At 39.9% G+C, this 18,742-nt stretch overlaps 3 protein-coding genes across 9 annotated transcripts in view; 2 read left to right on the top strand and 1 right to left on the bottom strand.

The window, feature by feature from the left end:
- The first annotated feature begins 3,652 nt into the window (after nt 1–3,652).
- Nucleotides 3,653–11,395, top strand: LOC105197781. Of its 4 annotated transcripts, none has more exons than XM_011164326.3 (10): nt 3,653–3,814; nt 6,101–6,413; nt 6,609–6,786; nt 6,854–7,607; nt 7,681–7,937; nt 8,403–8,584; nt 8,979–9,204; nt 9,285–9,444; nt 9,693–9,927; nt 10,644–11,395. In XM_011164326.3, the coding sequence occupies exons 1-10, from the start codon at nt 3,688–3,690 to the stop codon at nt 10,924–10,926; spliced, it is 2,715 nt and encodes a 904-aa protein (XP_011162628.2). In that variant the 5' UTR covers nt 3,653–3,687; the 3' UTR covers nt 10,927–11,395. The 4 variants fall into 4 exon arrangements, with proteins under 4 accessions (XP_011162628.2, XP_039310580.1, XP_011162629.2 ...); XM_039454646.1 differs by having other exon boundaries at nt 9,676–9,961; XM_011164327.3 differs by having other exon boundaries at nt 9,676–9,927; nt 10,644–10,865.
- LOC105197780 (MTRF1L release factor glutamine methyltransferase) lies at nt 11,024–13,342 on the bottom strand. Of its 2 annotated transcripts, none has more exons than XM_039454649.1 (5): nt 12,967–13,342; nt 12,465–12,553; nt 12,155–12,377; nt 11,814–12,067; nt 11,024–11,730 (listed from the first exon to the last, which is right to left on the bottom strand). In XM_039454649.1, the coding sequence occupies exons 1-5, from the start codon at nt 13,216–13,218 to the stop codon at nt 11,487–11,489; spliced, it is 1,062 nt and encodes a 353-aa protein (XP_039310583.1). In that variant the 5' UTR covers nt 13,219–13,342; the 3' UTR covers nt 11,024–11,486. The 2 variants fall into 2 exon arrangements, with proteins under 2 accessions (XP_039310583.1, XP_011162627.2); XM_011164325.3 differs by having other exon boundaries at nt 12,155–12,368.
- Nucleotides 13,343–13,976: 634 nt separating this feature from the next.
- LOC105197905 (unconventional myosin-XVIIIa) overlaps nt 13,977–18,742 on the top strand; it is a 53,124-nt gene continuing 48,358 nt past the window's right edge. The window contains exons 1-3 of one of the 3 annotated variants that reach the window (XM_039454644.1): nt 13,977–14,265; nt 16,432–17,049; nt 17,781–18,440. In XM_039454644.1, the coding sequence (XP_039310578.1) occupies nt 16,915–17,049; nt 17,781–18,440 (795 nt within the window). In that variant the 5' untranslated portion in view covers nt 13,977–14,265; nt 16,432–16,914. Of the gene's footprint in view, nt 14,517–16,431; nt 17,050–17,780; nt 18,441–18,742 lie in introns of all 3 variants that reach the window. The other 2 variants (XM_039454643.1, XM_039454642.1) reach the window with 2 other exon arrangements.

The following is an 18,742-nucleotide window of genomic DNA, read 5'->3' as shown; positions in this document are numbered from 1 at the left end:
GATATCTATTTCGTAATCATTTAATTTGCAATTTCAATCGACTCGATCAATGAGTCACGCATAATATTCAAGGTTTATCAAGCGATTTAACAAATATTTACAATCTGGAATCATCTAGTGTAAATACTGCCTCACTATTTAATTGCGCGTGGCATTTCCTTTTCGATGAACCATACATAATTCATAAATATTGTAAATTCTATACATCTCTTCTCGTAACACGCGCGATCATATTTATAGAATACTCTCTAAGTACTTTTACAATCTCTTACAATAACGAAGACGGGAATATGTGTTCTTAACGTCAACGCAAGATTTACATAAGTATTAGCGTTTATTCGATTGAAGCGCTCATTACAATCGATGAATCTAAAAGATTCTTGAGAGACTGGCAAATCATGAAGAAATTATTCGGTGATCTCTTTAGAAAATAAGAAATTATCGTCAAACGGTTTTGTTCTCTTGAGACAGGAAGCCTGCCATTTTATAGTGGCGTATGCATCACAGAGGGAAGTTCAATCTAATCAAAGTAACGGCTTGCTACGATTGCCGCGCTCTGAAGCTCGTGGAAACGCTTGCGCGCGTCTTAATATATGTAAGGAGTCTGAGTGCCTAATCGCAGCCGAAGATACGCAAAACCGGAAAAGACTTCGGGTGAAGTGTGGCGACGTTGAAATCAAACACATTGAGAAAGTGCACGCGGTCGATAATGGAATTCCCATGAAGTTCGCGCGAAGCAGCTGCTGGCAAGTTGTGAAACGTAATGCGCCTTTCTTGAAATTAGAAAGTTTCAATATTGAAACTTACTGAAATTGGAAATTAAAAACCTCCGCGAATGCGTCTGTTAAAATGAGAACGCGTGTTTTTATTTACGTATTTTTATTTCTGAATTTGCTGCTGTGTGTGAAAATAAATCGCAATGTCTTTTATTGAAATTGAAATAAAAGAGGGATGATGGGAGATAAATTTTTTGTTGCAGTACACTTTTAAAGGATCGTGCTCGGAACGGCGGAAATAATATACCGTTGCTAAACAATAAAATTACTGATGTTGATGTCGTTTCATCGCCATTTGCGTGCACGGCGGAACTCAATTTTTGGATCTTGCGACGCGAATCTTGTCAGCCGAGTTTGAATCGAGCCTTGAGAACGTCTCTAGTGTGATTAAATGTCTTTTTTTATCACTGTACGCGAACAAGAAAGTCACGGTATATATGACGTAATGTAAAAAGGTGATGATTGAGCGAGATGCTTCGAGGACAAAATGTAAAAACGAAACAAAATGCGCAAGATATAAGAAAATGAAGAAAAGGATATCACGCATTTAAAATAATATTTTTTAATAAAGCAGTATTATTAAATAAAACACCAGCAATATTATATCTCAGAAATAAATTAGCGAGACTGGAATACGTATAAACGTAAATTTATGGAATGTAAGTTTTGGTATCAACAATATAAATTTACGTGAAATTCAGTACGAAACGTGGTACTGGTTCGTCATCGACCTAAGTTAACTTAAGAAAGATCTGTAAAGAGTATTATAAGACTCACCCGCAGCCCTGACATTTCGCCGACCGCATGAGGTCATGCGATTTAATTTGCATTATTCCTGTTAGTACACCTTGATAGTTCCTGATTTTCACTTTCTCCTACACACAGTAGTCCTCAATAAAAATAACCTATACACGTAAATTCACTTCCGAAGTTTATGTAATGAGACGAAACAATAATTAATATAATTCTAAAGATACTAAAAAGATAAGTTTCAAATAAATAATAAAATAAATATTGTATTAATATTGTAAAAAAAAATGTATGGAAAAAGGCAAAAATATATAAGAGTAGCTATCGTTTACATCAGAAAAATAACAATATATGTTACGTTAAAAATTATATAATTATTATTAGGGAGGGAAAAAAGGGTTATAATTTCATAAATATTTATGATGAAGGTTCATTCGTATAAAGCATTAACACATCTGTTCATGAAGTATAAAGCTATGTAACTTCAACAGTTCGGTAATAGGTTGCAGCACCGTGTAGCAACTTTATGGAATCCTAAGCAATGTAATTTTAATTTAATGTTGAGTTGCAATACCGCATTACTTTATAGTATTGCTTTATCCTCACAATAATGCTAATTACTATTTTAGGTCACCGAAAGTAAATGTACACACTCAAGGCTACGAACGCCTTGCCGCACGAATTTTTATCGTATTTAATTAAATGTTTATGTTCATTTGCATTATGCAAATTACTTAATTATGAAAGTATTTCTGGGATTGGTATACACTTGTAATTATTAATGTTTTTCATTTCTCTGTGAAAGCAGAGATTAAAATGTAATGCGATTCACTTGGTTAGTAGGTCTCGAGAGTTATGCTGCGAAATTGATATGTGTGCCGGGCTATTAATGAATAAAATACGAGCATCCTACTTTGCGTATCAATAGCTTCTAAGCACAAAAACATTCCAGGCTGCATCATTAATCTAAACGATTTTGTGGACGCCATTATTGATATCGAACGATGAACTTAAGAAATAACAGGATAGTAATTGGAATCCGAGTGGAGCATAAAAAAGTGGTATAAAAAATAGAATCATTAAACTGTGATGTTATTATATAATAAGAGTTCATCGCATGAGTAAACGGGAAAGCGTATTAACAAGGAAAGCCGAGTGAGAGTGTGAGCATGTGAGAATGAAAACGTTTAGGATAAAGAGGCTTAAGTTAATAAATAATAATTATAGATGTAAAGTTAAAATTAATACTTGTAAAAGGATCGACAACCTGTAATCTAAAGAAAACGTGGACGTGTATTATATAAATAACATTAATGCTGTATAGTGTGAAATTGTACTAAAATATATCTGTATAATTCAATAAATTTTATAGGAAAATACAATTATCACGTAATTATTAAATTACGAATATATATCAAACGAATACGCATCAAGAGCTTATAAAAACATTCATTTCAAACAGTAAGAAAATTTAACTTTAATTTCTGATTTTTTTTTACAATAAATTTTTTCCAGCGTTTAGAAGAAAGATACTTTATTATCAGCGTTATTAAATTGATTAATGATCAATTTAATTTATAATATTATTATGATAGTACTTTTCTATTTACATAAATAAAAACATGTTTTAATCAATGTAATTTTGTGTTAACTTTATTTTTAAATATTCTACTAAATTTTCTAATTTTATTATTATTGAAAATAAAATAACAAAACTTAAAATAACAAAAATTACCTTTGAAATTTAATTTTAATTCATTAGTCAAAATTTAATTTTAACTCATCGATTGTCATAAAGCTAGTTTTTAGACATGGTACATAAGTAGCTGTTGTAACACATTGATTGTTGTAACGCATAGCGACAGCAGGTAAAAAGGATTACAGGCAAACTTGATTGAAGTATAAATTCGCAATTTCACAAGAATATATTAGTCACGCATAAAACAACTAGCGGAAACAGAAGAGAGAAAGAAGAAAAATAATGAAAACGAAATCTTGACTATTTTTTTTTTATTTTTTTTTATAATAATCCCATTCACCTGTCGTTACACATCAGTTCTTTCACTCTGCGCAGGCCCTACACGACTCTAACACTATCACTCATCCATGAGGAACACCCCGTAGTATCGTCAAATCAGTATAGCGGGGAGCGCTTGACGCGATGCTACTATGCAGTATATTGCGTGGAGTGCTATCCGCGTCTTTCGGCACCGTTGTGCAGATTGCGATCTTTTTACTGCAGAACACCAATATCTCAAGAGTGCTCGCGTCCATGCCACCAGGAGCCGGTTAGTGTTATGGATTTTTCAAGTAGTGTACTATGGATTAATTTAGATGAAGATAGACTTTGATAGTTTTTACACAGAAATATTATATATAGTATATACGTATTTTGCATCTTCAAGCCTATAGGGCTCATTTTTGTATTTATAGATTTTAGATTGCACTTGGTTTTAATTTTTAATTTAATTCAATTTTTGTTCATACATATTTATTTCTATATATATATGTATATGTCTTCTATTAATTACTTACTTGGAACATCAGAATACTGTTACCCCCTTTAGTTTATTGTAGAGCTGTCACATTAGAATAATTTTTCGCAATATTTTAGTTTTCTATATCATTGTTCATACGCTATTGAAATTATTATACGAATATCAGCTTACATTTTACATATATATACGCGAACAAATCATGTCCAGTGCTAATTTCTGGCGGTAAATTTTACGCGCATACAGGTAGTGTGTGAATCAGCCAGTGGCAAGTCGCGTATATGTATGTACGTAGTTCCACGTGCTCGATCGATTCGGAACCGTTCTTTCACATCGTGATACACGTGCACGTGAAAACACAAGCAGTGTGTTGCGCGTTTCGTGATCTCATTTCCGCGTGGGATGCATTCTTCCGTGACCTTGTTGTCAATGGGCTACGCGAGTGGTGTTATTCAAAATTGAGCTGGCTGCCCATTAGGCGCCAGTCTAAGAGACAGCTTAAGTAATTCAGCACTCTTATGCAGGTGCGCGTCAGGTAATCGATATTATTATCAGCATGCTTATACGTATACGAATATGGTGCTATTATTCTGATTGTGGTAAGGCATCGATATTCGTTCGATAAGCTTTGTCAAAGTTGATTGACATTTCGATAATATTGAAAACATTTGTATGTCATGAGAAAAATAGATTTTTCTCAAAATACATTGTCAGGAATACTTATTATTATTTGTTGCGGAAATGTTAGCGCGATATTTCGTGAATTTACGGGAACACCCACGAAGAATGCGATGGAATGAGCAGCGCGACTGTACGGGGGTTAATAGCGATCAATTCGACTCATTCTCACCATAGGAACTCCGTTTTCTATTGATTTAACACTACCATCACGTACTAAAAATACCTGCGGTATGCCGCATGACTGTGAACTCTGCGTATGTATGGAATGATTGAATGAAGTCCTCCAACGGCAGGAAAAGAATATACATCTACGTTAATGCGGCGTATACTATATTTATACACGGGACCTTTGCATTCTTCTAATCATTGATAATGGCTAAGTGGGTGAATTTGGAGACAGAGATAAATTACTCGCTCGTAGGTACAAAGTTGCGAAACTGCGGACGATCGGATACGTGGAACTTGAACAATATTTCCGCACCGGAAAGTCAAGCGAAGCGTGAAACCAGGTCGTCGTAACAACGTGAAAAAAATTCCGCGAGGAGAATAGATCACGGACGCGTTCCACATAATGTCATAATTGACCGATGACCAGTTGTAAAATCAGAAATTGTCCAATGTTCAAAATTAGTTCCGTTGCGAAGCTCGTGCCGTTCGCTAAAACGTAAACTTCTTTCTCGCGGTCGTAGTCAACCATTAACGTGAAACAATAAATATATAAAACTTCCAACTACTCAAGAGTACATTACTCCCCAATTACTGGCATTCTCAGAATGACATAATAAACAACAAAAATTATAATTTTGATTCGTAGTTCCAAGGAAGGTAATTTCGGTCAGTCATATGAATGGATTGTATAACTTTTATGATCTTCGATCACGTAATCGCGTGATAAGGGATCTCTATCTTAGTTCTTTGGCTTTATTGTCGCATTTATTATGATCGGCTCATCCCCGGTGTCGTGACATCACTGATAAGTCGCATGACAGCCGGTCGTTGGCCCCGTCGACGAGGTACCTGAAGAAACTTCCGAGTACAAACACCCGTATTTTCTTGCCCCACAGAACCCTTACACGAGTTTTCATCGATAGAACAATGTGATCCTTTATAACTCAATGAAAATCGTTAGTATTCATCGTAATAGTAGGACATTAAGAATTCATGTCTTATGGAAGGTACTGTGGCAATAATTTAAGAATACATATTAACGTATAATAGCTTCTTGGCATAAGTGTCATTGATGTTCAAGGTACTCGTGCAAAGATATAGACATGATGGGTAAAGTTACTTTTGTAATTTTGATAATGAATATTTCATTTGTGTGTATATTCGTCTTTCATTGGACTTTGTATACGCAATAAAGTCGAAAGCGAGGAAATCGATTTTACTCGTGTATAGAAGACGAGATTATCCTGATCGAGCATCTGCCGGGACGGAGGGTGCATCTCCAGGATTTCTTTTGGACCGGCCTAGAAGACGCGCCACCATGGATGGATCCCAATCAGGGCTTAACTTTCTACGAGACGAGAACAGTCGTTCACACTGCCACAGTTTACACCCCGACCGACGAGAAGGGTCCGTCGGACCCCATATCTCCTCATCGTCCAGACACTTACAATCCAGAATGCGTTACGTGCATAGAACCAACACCTAGGTTGGACGATGACGATCAAAGCATCGGAGTTCTTATCGGAGATGATCCAGGCCCAAGGTAGAGTAATTATTGTAGAATAATACATTTTTAAATTGAAAAGTGAAGAGTCTCAACAAATGATAAAAAGATGTTTTGATAAATAGATCGATAAGTGTACGCTTGTTACATTAATCTGTCATAAATATCGTTAATTTAAATATTGTTTAACAATGCTTAGAGGTAAAACAAAGAAAGGTAAATTTGTGTCGATAGGTACTGGCTGTTGACGGTTCTTCGACCGGGTGAAGCCGTACCACCTAAAGTCGAGCTTCGTTTAGCTCGCCTGTATCGAGCCGCGTTTTCCAGACAGCAGCAACGGCACCTTGGTCTGCTATCGACAGATCCACGGTCCCGAAGAGATGCATTGTTACGTAGTTTAGCTAACCGAAAGGTAAAAGTTTAAATGTTAGCTTCTTTTATCACATTCTCATTTTTTTTTTTTCAAAAAATATCTACAGAACATACAAGAACGTCTTGGAACCTCGTCCCAAATGAGAGCTCCGCAAGAAGAGAGTTCCGCAAATACAACCGATGCTCAATCATCCGAAATAACAGTTGGCACTATCGGAAGCTCTTCGACTGACGCAGGCTCTTCGACTGAAACGAGCGTCCCAAGCTTAGTCGACGACAAATATTTTTCGAATGTCTCGCAAATCAAGTCCATGAAGATGATCGAAATCCCCAGGCCGAAAAAGATGTTGCTGCCGATAATCGATGATGATGCAGCGAACGATTACAAAACATCTGCAAAAGATGATGCCACTCTAAAAAAGATCATAAAAACATTGAAAGGGGAAACAAACGCTTTGTCTACGCAGAACGATGAATCTGTAACCGTCGATCAAACACATTCCAGTACCAATGCAACTGACGATTCCAGAAAACAGTCTCCACCGGAAGCAATACCAATTCCCTCGTCTGATTCAAAACTGAATACTGACAGCATCTCTAGAAGCCAATCTAATGATAATAGATATTCGAGTACAAGTATACGCTCGAAATTGCGTTTAGCGGACGGTTCGATTCCGGGAATCGTAAAGGTCAGAATGCAGAATACGAGCGTTATCGAGGGCGGTGCAATGAGATTGATCTACTCGGTTCATCTCGACGGTAAACCTGTACCTGCTGAAACGGCTGCAAGAGACATGGCGCTCCTCTCGCCTCAGGAAGTCGCTCTGGAGCTCGGTGCACCGGTAATTATTCAAAGCGAACGTAAGTAAATAATAATCTTATTGGAAAAAATTTATAAAAGCGTGGGCGTATTACATATCGCATTTTCTCGTAGCTTATCTGAAAGAAAGTAGACCTCTAGCCCTCTCGAGAAGGAGAGACGCATGGCTGCTGATTGGTGCCGCCGGTGCGGGTGTCGTTTTGTTAATCTTCGTTTTCATTGGCTTAATTTTGGCTGCTAAAAGGAAAAGGGCACACAGCGCTGTCGTTGCACCACCGAACAAAAGTATTCTTAAGAAGGAACGCGAATATGCATCCACGGCGTCCGGTCTCGATAACGCAGCGTTCTCGGCGTCGGAAACAGAAATTAAGGTATGCAATACGATTACTACTTTTTAACCGCAATGAAGAAATCATTTTTCAAATTAAGAGTGCGAGTTTTCATGCAAGGTAGCGTTGATTTAAATTTTTGTTATATTATATGTATAGTAAAACGCGTATAAGAGGAACGACGGAATATACATCTGCTAAATTGTATCGTATGGTATGCGGAGGTATCTCGTGAAAGAATATTTCATAATTTTTTAAGTTCTTTCCTTGCGTGATAAGATTAAGGAGTGCTATGGGGAAATAAGCCCGACGCATTAAAACTATCACGGCATGCGAACGATCAACGAAACGACGTCGAAAATTACGAGGCAAGAGACAATCCGGTGCCACGATGTCAGGGCAATATCGATTCTAACAAAATATTAGTTTCATTTCGTCGAGTAAATTGTTACTCTACGGATCGCGTATCATCGTTTCGTTTCTTATGCGGCCCACCCTTGTTCGCAGACCGATGGTACCAGTCAGCGGCAAACTCCGCATACTTTATCCCGAACTCCGATCACGCCCGACACGCCCGACAGTCTAGAATTAGGTATTCACGAAGTTTCCAGCGACGACGACGAAGAACCGAAGAAAACTCGCGGATCGGTTCCTTGGAGTACCCACGAACGCGCAGCCAAGAAAACAAGGTGATTAATAATTTCTGGCAACTGAAAAGAGGCGATAATCAACGCTAATCTATATTGATTGTAGGGTTACTGCACCAGTCAATGAACAAATAAAAAATTAAAGTAGTCGATGAACATATAAACGAAATTTTGATGTAATTACATTTTTAAATAAAAAATTATATTTTAATAAAATGTTTATGAAAATGAGATCATAAGAAATACAATTAATTCGCAATTTATTATTTCAAAGTTTAATTATTTTAATATTTTGCTAAACATAGGCATTTACTGGTGCAGTGACCCTATATAAAAATATAATCTATTAATCTAATAATATTAATATAGTAAAAAATTAAGTTACATATAAAAAAATATGTTTATATGCAATAATTGTACATTTTACGAGATATAGAACATCTCATGAAAGAATGACGAGGGCGAACGCAGTGGACCGAGCCGAGTCACCGGATTCGTTAACCGATCATATTGAGACACTGGAGTCTTTGGAGAATGGATATGTAAAGCATAAGGAAGACTCTACCGCTTCACCGCGATCCTATTTATCAATGCCATCGTGCAAACAGTTTCCTAGTATGCGTAGCGTAGAACCACTGTCAAGAGTGTTAGAACCTGTCATGGTAATTTTCGAAAAATAAGCTAGATCACGCTGATCGAAATCCTCAATCATATTTTATATTAATGAAAAGATGTACTTCAGGTCAGGCACTTGGACATCGATTCTCCAGAATTAGTGCATCACGATAGAGACGACAATGTTGACGACACGTTCCTCGCAAGAACGTCGAGTGCGTCGAAGGAACCTGGAGCTGTAGGGCCAATTGTTTGGAGTCTAAACAAGCAAATATTTTCGACAGAAGGTAAACATATTACTTTTCCAACTTTGTGTTCAATATCAATATTTATCATTTAAAAATCTTCTGTCGGCGACTCTAATGTTTCTCTCGGTATCGATTACGAAGAAATGAGTAATAAATTTATACAGATTGTTTTAATCCAAAAATATGGTGAAATTACACCAGCTCATTCGTTCGCAATCGACTACTGCAAGATGTAAGGAATATTGATTTCTTCACACAATCTCTCGAAAGATTCAACTCGTTTAAAGGTAATGGTACGCCCGAAACGGATGTTGATGGAATGTACCATCTACCATCCGGACCCGTGGGCCGCGCCAGAAGGAGACTCCACGAGTTGCTCGAAGACTCCTTCAGTCTCTTCGGAAGTAGAGATGTCAAAATCAGAGAGCCGCAGCGACCGCCGCAGTCGTCGATCTCCGTTACAAGTACGGCGGATACGCTCGCAATACTTTCGGAAACAAGAGGCAAATCCGCCCACGTCAGGTACATATTGTTCTTCTTCTTCTTCTTCTAACAGGTAATTACAGTTATTAAAGTTCAAAGTTGCTAAATTATTACTAACATCAAATATGCACAATTATTTTTTCGAACCGATAACAAATAAATACCTTAAATATAACAAGATTCACAATAAAAAATCGTCTCATGCTATGTTTTATTATTGTATGTGTCCAATTGTACAATATATACGTTTTACGAGCTTCTCAATAATTAATGAGAAATTAATTAATAAAAATTCATTAATCAGCTTGCGTCTGCGCGATGAGAAAAGATAGCTCAGTGTTTATTCGCATTCTTGGTTGCTAAGAGCATTAAATGTTTAGAAATGTGCTGTAAGAACGGCGCAATTATAGTTATGCGCAGCTTCTACGTTGCCAATGCCGTTCGTACAGCACAACATTTAGCGCTCCTAGCAACCATGAACGCGAGTAAACGCTGAGCTGTCTCTTCTGACCGAATCGCGCAGACACAAGCTGATTCGCAGATCTTTATTAACAAATTTCTCATTAATTATTTCAAAGTTCGCAAAATGGTAGAAGACTTTTTTGCTCAGCTTTACTTGCTCTATTTGTCCACGAAAGGTGATGCGACACCTATTACAGGACACCTTGTACATACATGTAATCTACTATAATATTTAATATAAATTATTAAATTAATCAAATAATAAAAAAATTTATTATATAATTATTATATAGCCCAGTAGCAACGCCGACGATGGAAATGAAGACACGACCCCGTACATCATTACCACGTAAAGGTTTAGACGAAGATATCCCAGAGACTGGTCAGGCTGAAGCAATTCATTCTCGCGGTGCCTGGGGATCAAGGCCACTCAGTGCGGGTCCGTTCCATAGACCGAATTTACCGGAAGTGGACACCAGGCGTATATTAGCGGATAGCAGACTTCCACTGGAAGATCCTGCGGTACCTTTGATCGCGTCAATCAAAAAAGAACTTGAAAAGTTCTCGCCTCAGTAGAGTCCAGTAGCAAATACAATAGAATGCAATAACTTAAATGCTCGCGAAGTGATATATTAATCTTAAGTCGAAGAACGGTGTAAATATTCAATCAACCTTTTTCACAAAATTTTATAACTCGATGTCGATGTTTTCCATTATATGGACTATAATATAACACAACAAAACATTTTACATATATCATACCTACACGAAAGTATAAGCATTACAATAAGAAACAAAAAAGAAGTCATCGTTTTGTTGTAACAACTCAAAATTGTGCCACCGAATTTAACTTGTTAATCACTGTATATATCATTACTTTAAATATAGAATACATTTGCAAACTTAATACGACACAACCATGCATAGAAAGTTTGACTGATTAAACTATAAAAATACTAAGAACTTCTTGACTGATTCATTCACATATGAAATCTCTGTAACTCAGATAAAGTATGCAATAAACTTATTAATATATATAATCTAATATACGTGTGTCGCCAGTTTTATTTAGACTTTTCTACAAAATAATCATATAAAAAATATATATATAATAATACAGCTCGTCAAGAATCACTTCAAGCGACTTTTATTACTTCCACGAAACGATCGTTATTGCAAAAATCTTTGTAAGTGTGTTCGTGATGAAGCTTTAAATCGGAATACTTATTTGTAAAAAACTGTACATATTCCGGATGAGAAGGATCAACCTCTATGAAGAGACGTCCGCCAGGCTTTAAAGCTTTGGCAGCGTATCTTAGAAGCGGTTTGATCACCTTCAGTCCATCATCGCCACCATCCAATGCTCTGAGATCCTCATAACTAGATAACAAATATTATATTAATTATTTACGTATCTATAACACGATGTTCGCGATAATAGTGTTAGTAATAGTGAGTATTACATCCTTATCTCAGGTTGCAATTCTGGTATCGTCTTCGTTGGCACATACGGCGGATTGCTGATCACAAAATCGAACAGTCTTGAATTCAAATCCAGATTATCGGCACCATTCAAGTTATTCAAAATTTCGATACTAGCATCCGAGTTTAGAGTAGCGTGTATTACTGTAATTTGCTCTGTTAGGTTTAATTTCTTCCGATTTATCATCGTTAAATCGCAAGCGTGTGGACTCGCGTCGATTGCTGTGCACTTTATCTATAAAAGTATTAATATGTTATTTCTTCCATTAATTGTCTGCATTTGCTTCCAGCACAAAGTAGCTCAGTAAAATTATCATCTCACCGTTTTACAAGCATGAGCGAGAGCCAGCGATATAGCTCCTGAGCCGCAACCGATTTCTAGGATTTCACAACTATCGGCTTGCGATGTACTCAATCTTTTCAACACAAAATCCACCAGTATTTCGGTCTCGGGTCGAGGAATAAAGATCGGTGGTACAAGCTTCACGGTAATGTCTCGGAAATCCCATTCGCCGATAATATATTGAACTGGCATCCTGCAAGGACTTGGCATTCATAAGCGAGCGCAAAGAGCTTCGTGCAGTATCATCCATGGCAGCAGACTGTAAAGGCCTCTTTCAAGTACCTCTTACCTAGACAATCGACATTCGCATAATGACTCCACTTTCTCGATCTGACTCGCGTTGAGAGGATCATTTCTGACGTTTAAAATATCTATTATCTACAAATAATAAGAGAGAATTAGATCTTATACTTGTCGATATGGAATCTAGTGATAAATTCTTATTAAAGTCGAACCTCAGTATTTTTCAAAAGTCTTTTTGCAAAGTATATTTCTATTCTCTTGTTATAATACACTCTAATATACATCATCTATATTTTCTGGTGTATTCTATTGAAACGTTTAGTAATTGGCAAGGTAAGTTGGAAAGTTGATCTCATAAGATGCATGACGAGCACTTAATTATTCATACAAATGTATGTTAATAAGCAAACAAAAATATCGTGTTTGCGTTGAAAAGAAAAACGCGTGCGACATTAAATTAACCTGATTATCAATAATTATTAATCGCTGAATATTATCGATGATCCCTCACAAAATATCATAAATGAGAGAATAGCAATATCGCTAACCTTTTTGGTTCCTATAACATGTGCCACTATATGCTCTATCGACTTTATTGGCTCCGGTATGCCTTCATTTTCGAATCGGCGACTCCATTGATCGATAACGTCGCCGATCGTACATTCACGTCGGTCTGAAACAAGTAAACGTCGCGCTGGATGCTTCAACATGAGATGGTTATTCGTCAAACATTGTAGGGAGGCGAACATAGCCGGCTTATTGCGGATAGTATGTGTTCTCAAGATGTTACGACACCACATATTGCTTCATTAGACGTCGCGGAACGCAAATGCAAGATGCAGATTCAATCAATTACTGACGCTGTGTCATCAGCTGATAAACCATGACTCTCCGGAAATTGTACTTGTATGTATGTACATATATTTTAACTTATGCTACGCATGTATATGTCTATAGAAACTGCTGCCAGCTGGCGGAACAGAGTCCTGTTAAAAGTTTATCGACAATACACTAAAGATGGTGTACTATACAGAAAAAATTAAGTGATTTAAAAGAGCATTTGGAGCAAAATGCTCCAAATATAGAACATCAATAAAAATAATTTCCTGCATACAAATAATGCACATGTAAGTGTACTTTTATAAAGTAATACTTTTATAAAGTAAACATTGTAAAACAATTTCTTATATTATCAATATATTTTGTCTTGAAGTAAACTGTATAACAATGTTATTAATTGCTTAATCCTATTGTCATCTTCATTTTTAATTATCGTTAAATTGCTATGCTATATCAATCGAAGCTACAAAAATATTTCAATTCTTTTATTTCTGCCTCGGTTGTTCAACCGACCGATGGTGAAATCATTCTCTTTCTCTGTGGCAACTCAGAGAGCGGCAGTTGGGCGCGGAGTCAAAGACCTAGGCTGCGGTAGAAGATGCCGCTAAAGCGCCGTACTCCGCCGGTGGATCGAAAGGTCTAAAAACCGCGCACGCATGCGCCGATGCTGAAGTAGCTGTCTGGAAAAGAAGGGTGCTGGCTAACAGGCCGTTGTCTGGCCGAAGGCGCTGGCAGTCGCCACCGGCCCCGCTTCCAATTCATGACTGCCATGACAGTCCTCCTCCGTGTTGCAGTGAGTGTGAGACCGAGTCGTAGTAACGCCGTTTAAAGAGCGCCGCTTCCTCCCCCCCCTCCGACTGATGTACGTACTCGCGTCGCAGCGCGTTGCACCGCGAGGAGGTCGACCGAGATCCGACTGTCTCGGCTGGACTGTCACAGCGCTGGAGCTGCAGCGAGCCAACTCTCGCACCTACTACCAGGTCGATTACCAAGCACGGCCTCCCTGGGTGCGTTGATCATCGCGGTAGAATCGCGGTAGCGCGCGTTCTGTGCGCGTGCGAATGGCGGGTGTTTGTGGTGGCGGTGCCGTTGATGTGACGCGTATCTCGTGCCGCACGCACGGCTGACCCGCTTGCTGTCAGGAGCACGAGGAACGCCCGCGTAGGATACGCGTCAGACAACACGTACAACAGGCAGTCACGCTCCCGCTCTTCACCTGGGTGTTCGTTCGACCGATGCGGCTCGTCGAACCCCGTAGGTAGGGCGCTTTCGCCGATTAGAGCCAGCCTCGAATGCTCGTGGAAGACAAACTCGTAGCGCGAGGTGCAAAGCGCACAGCGATGTGTACGCGGCATCGATCGCGGCGAAGCGGTCGAGACGTTCCGAGCGGCTCGTTGAAAAGGTCGCATGCTTCCGAAGATTCGCCGGTGTTTCACGTAGCCTTTATCAAAGGTGAAGCGCTATTGAACCGCCAGACTCGATACTGGATGATTCCCGATTATAAAGAAATGATTGAGATTTTTTTCAAGCGTCTCGTTGGAAAGATTCGATTCCTTTTCTCTTTCTGTAAAATTTACTGATAGCTGGTAAAGTTTTCGACGCGCTTTGCAGCGTGTAAAACGCTTACGTACGCGCAAATCAGAGCGAATCGTGGCATCGATCGCCGTCGGGATTTTCAGAGTGATTCGTCGAGGCGACACCGCGTGCTCCGAAAATTTCACCGGGTCCAAGCAATCAATCGAATCACGCCAGTAGATTCGCCGGCGTATTTTCCGGACTGCCCTTGAAGAACGAAGAATGCGGAGTGAGGTGTGGTGGAAAGCGAGCGTGTGTTATTATCGAGTAGCACCGGCACCATGAACGTCACGCGTGAGAATAGAGCATATGATATATTATGTTCTTCGTACATGTAAATATTTGTTATTTGTCACGAATCTGTCGTTCATTTCCACGCGAGCGTGGATAGTTGAATGATGTAAGATCAACGTTTGCGCAATGCACTTCCGCGTTGCCCCGATTACATTTAAATTATCTCCTCCCCGACTGCGGTGCATGCGCAAGGACTGTACAGGAACGTGCAATTAAATCTCTAGAATGTGTGCGCTTTCATTAGCAGCGGTTAATTGTCACCTTTCTAATTTTCTACGCTCTTATAGAGGTCTCGGAACGTACTTGCGACTTCCTAATTGTATTCCGCGAGGTCATGCAAATGAGCGAGTAACGAGGGTGCAAATAATCGTTGCGTATGAAAAAAAAAAAATTGCAACCTCCTCTAATTGAATCCCAAATCAAACGGTCGATCGTTCACTCGCGTCAGCTCCGTTTTCACGCAATAAAGAACGCGCGTGTCGATAATCGTTGAGGTAATCGGTTCAATAATGCACAGCTTCGGCAAACTTTCTTTATTTCTGCTGACTATGCAACGGCGTCACGCGACGGTGAGAACGCAAGGGGAGCGCATTCGCGCGTTTCGCGCGAGCTCGATGTATGCCTCGCGAAAGAAAGAAGGACAAAAAAGAATCCCCTTCGCCTCGCGGTGAGTCGACCGAACGCGTGCACCGAACAACGGTTGCGTTATCGTCGCTTCTTTTGCACACTCCGTGTGCCGTCGCCCCGCTTCCGCATACCTCGCGGTATCGAATCACACGCCGGAAGCAATGTCCGGCCATGAAGAAGCGTTTCGGTTCACGCCCTTGCGTACGCGCGCGCCAAATCCAAGCGACCTCTGAGATTGGCGCTAATCACGCGCAGAGAGAAATCAGACGTCGGGAACATCCCGGAAGCATCCCACACTACACGGCATTGCAAAATATTGCTACAATGTCTCAGCAATATTGCAGCAACGATAAAGTGTCCGCTTCAGAAATATTGATACGTAATGTTGCAGCAACGTTAATACAATATTATATACATATGTTGCTGCAATATTTCTGAAACATTGTGCAATATTTTGAAAATGTTTTTTTCTATCTGCGCTGTGCTGGGATGCGATTCACAAATTCCTTCGTTCTATTCCGCAATGCGCAGAGCGTATCGCGGAAGCGAGCGTTGCACGTTCCGATCTCGATCACGATCGATGGAATCGCGATCTCCGATCGTTCGTTAAGCGTGCATTCGTTAGCGATGCATACGACTCGCGAATACGACTAACGTTTCCTTGGATGAATTTCTAGGGGACGATCCCGAGGGCAACTCGATGAATGTCGCGCCGTTGCCGGTCGATAGGGTGCACCGGTGCTCTGCGGGGCGAGCCGGGGCATTGGGCGAGCCTTCCATCCCGGACGAACGACGCGGCCTACTACTGCGGAACGAATTGTGACAGACAGCCGCTTTTCGAATTATCGTGAGTGCCGCGAGCTGGGGCATCACGGCGGCGGTGACGAAGCGATGCGCGCGACTCGGCGTGTCTCGCACGTCCAATAGCGTCGATCACGCGCGAGTCGCGGCAAAAGCTCGGCTTAGCTTAACATATATTTTGACGGACGGTGCTGTGTGATTACGGGTGATAAATAACACATATCACACACGTATTTATATATGCTACGAGGTGCGAGAAGTCGATCGCGTGAGATCAAATCGAGCAATCGAGAAACGAGATATCGTATGTTATCTCTTTCTCGCGTTCGCGTTCTTGGGACGTTTAGCGAGTGAAGAAGATGTTTAACTTTATGAAGAAGGCCGCGGAGAAGGACGACAAGGAGAAGCGGAAGCGCGAGAAGAAGGAGCGGAAGGATGTCAAGAAGCGCGATCGCAGCAGCATGTCCGCGGAGGAGCTTCTGCGATTGGACGAGGTAAATGAGAAAAACGTCGTAGAAATTTTCATCGAGTACTCTGCCGTGATTTGTTCTCTCTCTATAAGTATTGCAAAACCACAACAGATTGTTACAAACTATATTGTGTTAATTGCCTGTCGCATTCGATTTTTTTTTTTTATATTGAGCTCGTATATCAAATGCTCGTTTGGTTATCAAATCCTCCGATGACAAGATGGGTGTATAACATTGATAATGTTTACTAATTCACGAGTTGCACAACGTTACCGATATCTTGTTCGGATTACATTTCTTATCGGCATAAATAAAGCTGTTAATATCACGACGCGATAACGTCTTCCAGTGGCTTTCTTCAAATTGATTATTAAATAAATTGTTCGTTTAAAAATTACGTGTGTATCGATGATGAATACACTATGAAGAGCTTAATCAGCCGTAAGAAAAATTTTAGATAGAAATAAAGAGTGCTGCAGAAATGCGATAAGATTTCGTTTTGAAAAGCCTTCTTTTCTGTAGATTCAGTCGCCGGTCGGATGTGGTTTCACGCGATAAGGTGCTGGTCGCACTTATTGCACGTTAAATAAAAATCGCAAAGTTGTTCTGCGTTATGGACAACGCGTCGGTACAATCACATCGTTCAAAGAGAAATTTCTTGCGAAAACTCGTAGGATTCTGCACGGTACATATTTTCGTGCTGCTGAAAGATTTTTGACAAAAACATCGCATTATTCTTACACGCTTTGTCGCAGGTTCGCAGATCATTAAAGATTCCCGGTCGTCGGAAGGAGAAGGAAAAGTTACCGAGCGGCATCACCGCGGATTACAGTGCGTCGTTTTTCGCACATCTGGATCGCGATCTTCTCGATGCCACGCAGAACGCGGGATCGGGTCCAGGTTCGACGATCAGCGCCGGTGCCAGCAGTTGGACCACTAGAACGCCCGACGGTTTGATGCAGAGCGACTCGTCGGAGGCGTCACTCACGTCTCTGACGATGACCACAACCACATCGTCGACGACGACGAGTCACGCAGGTGGTCAGGCCGGCGGCAAGTGTCTACCGCCGTTGCCACCGAAACCGCCCAAGCGAGGAATCCTCAAAGGACCAAGACTGACCGTCAACAGCTGCACCGTGAACGTTCTTTCGGAGGAAAACGTGTTGCCGAATGGCAACGAAACCAGTTACCAGGAGGCTAGCAATCTACTTGTGAGAAACACCCTTCAGAACGAGGTGATCACCTATCAGAATGTGCCTCTCAACAGCGTTTTAAATAAGGACGACTACAGCGAGGAGGATACGGTATGTCAAACCGCATGGCATATTTCTATGCAACAGCAGGCAATTCAGCAACAATATCATCAGCAACAACAGCAGCAACATCATCATCAAATCGACGCCAAATTGCTTCAGGTTAGATAACCGTTTCACTTTCTCTTTCGCGCATCGTTTGTGGCGAAACCTGATTATTAGGATCGTTTCCGAAACTTGTAATGAGATGCTGAGTGATGGGTAGTTTGTTTAAAATTTGACGTGAACCGGCGGGAGATCCTGTCCGTTCCATTCGCATAATAATGAAGCAAGCGAGACCGGATTACGTACCTTGTAATTTTTTTCTGTACGATTGTAGAATTAATTTTTACAAATATTTTTAAAATGAGTTTTATTAATTAAAATTCTGTCTGAATGTAAATAACTTTCATAAATTATTTTGA

Source organism: Solenopsis invicta, chromosome 10 (assembly GCF_016802725.1).
Source record: "Solenopsis invicta isolate M01_SB chromosome 10, UNIL_Sinv_3.0, whole genome shotgun sequence".
Taxonomy (NCBI): domain Eukaryota; kingdom Metazoa; phylum Arthropoda; class Insecta; order Hymenoptera; family Formicidae; genus Solenopsis; species Solenopsis invicta.
The sequence above is the reverse complement of the archived record's forward strand: the minus strand, read 5'-3'. Positions and strand labels throughout refer to the sequence as shown.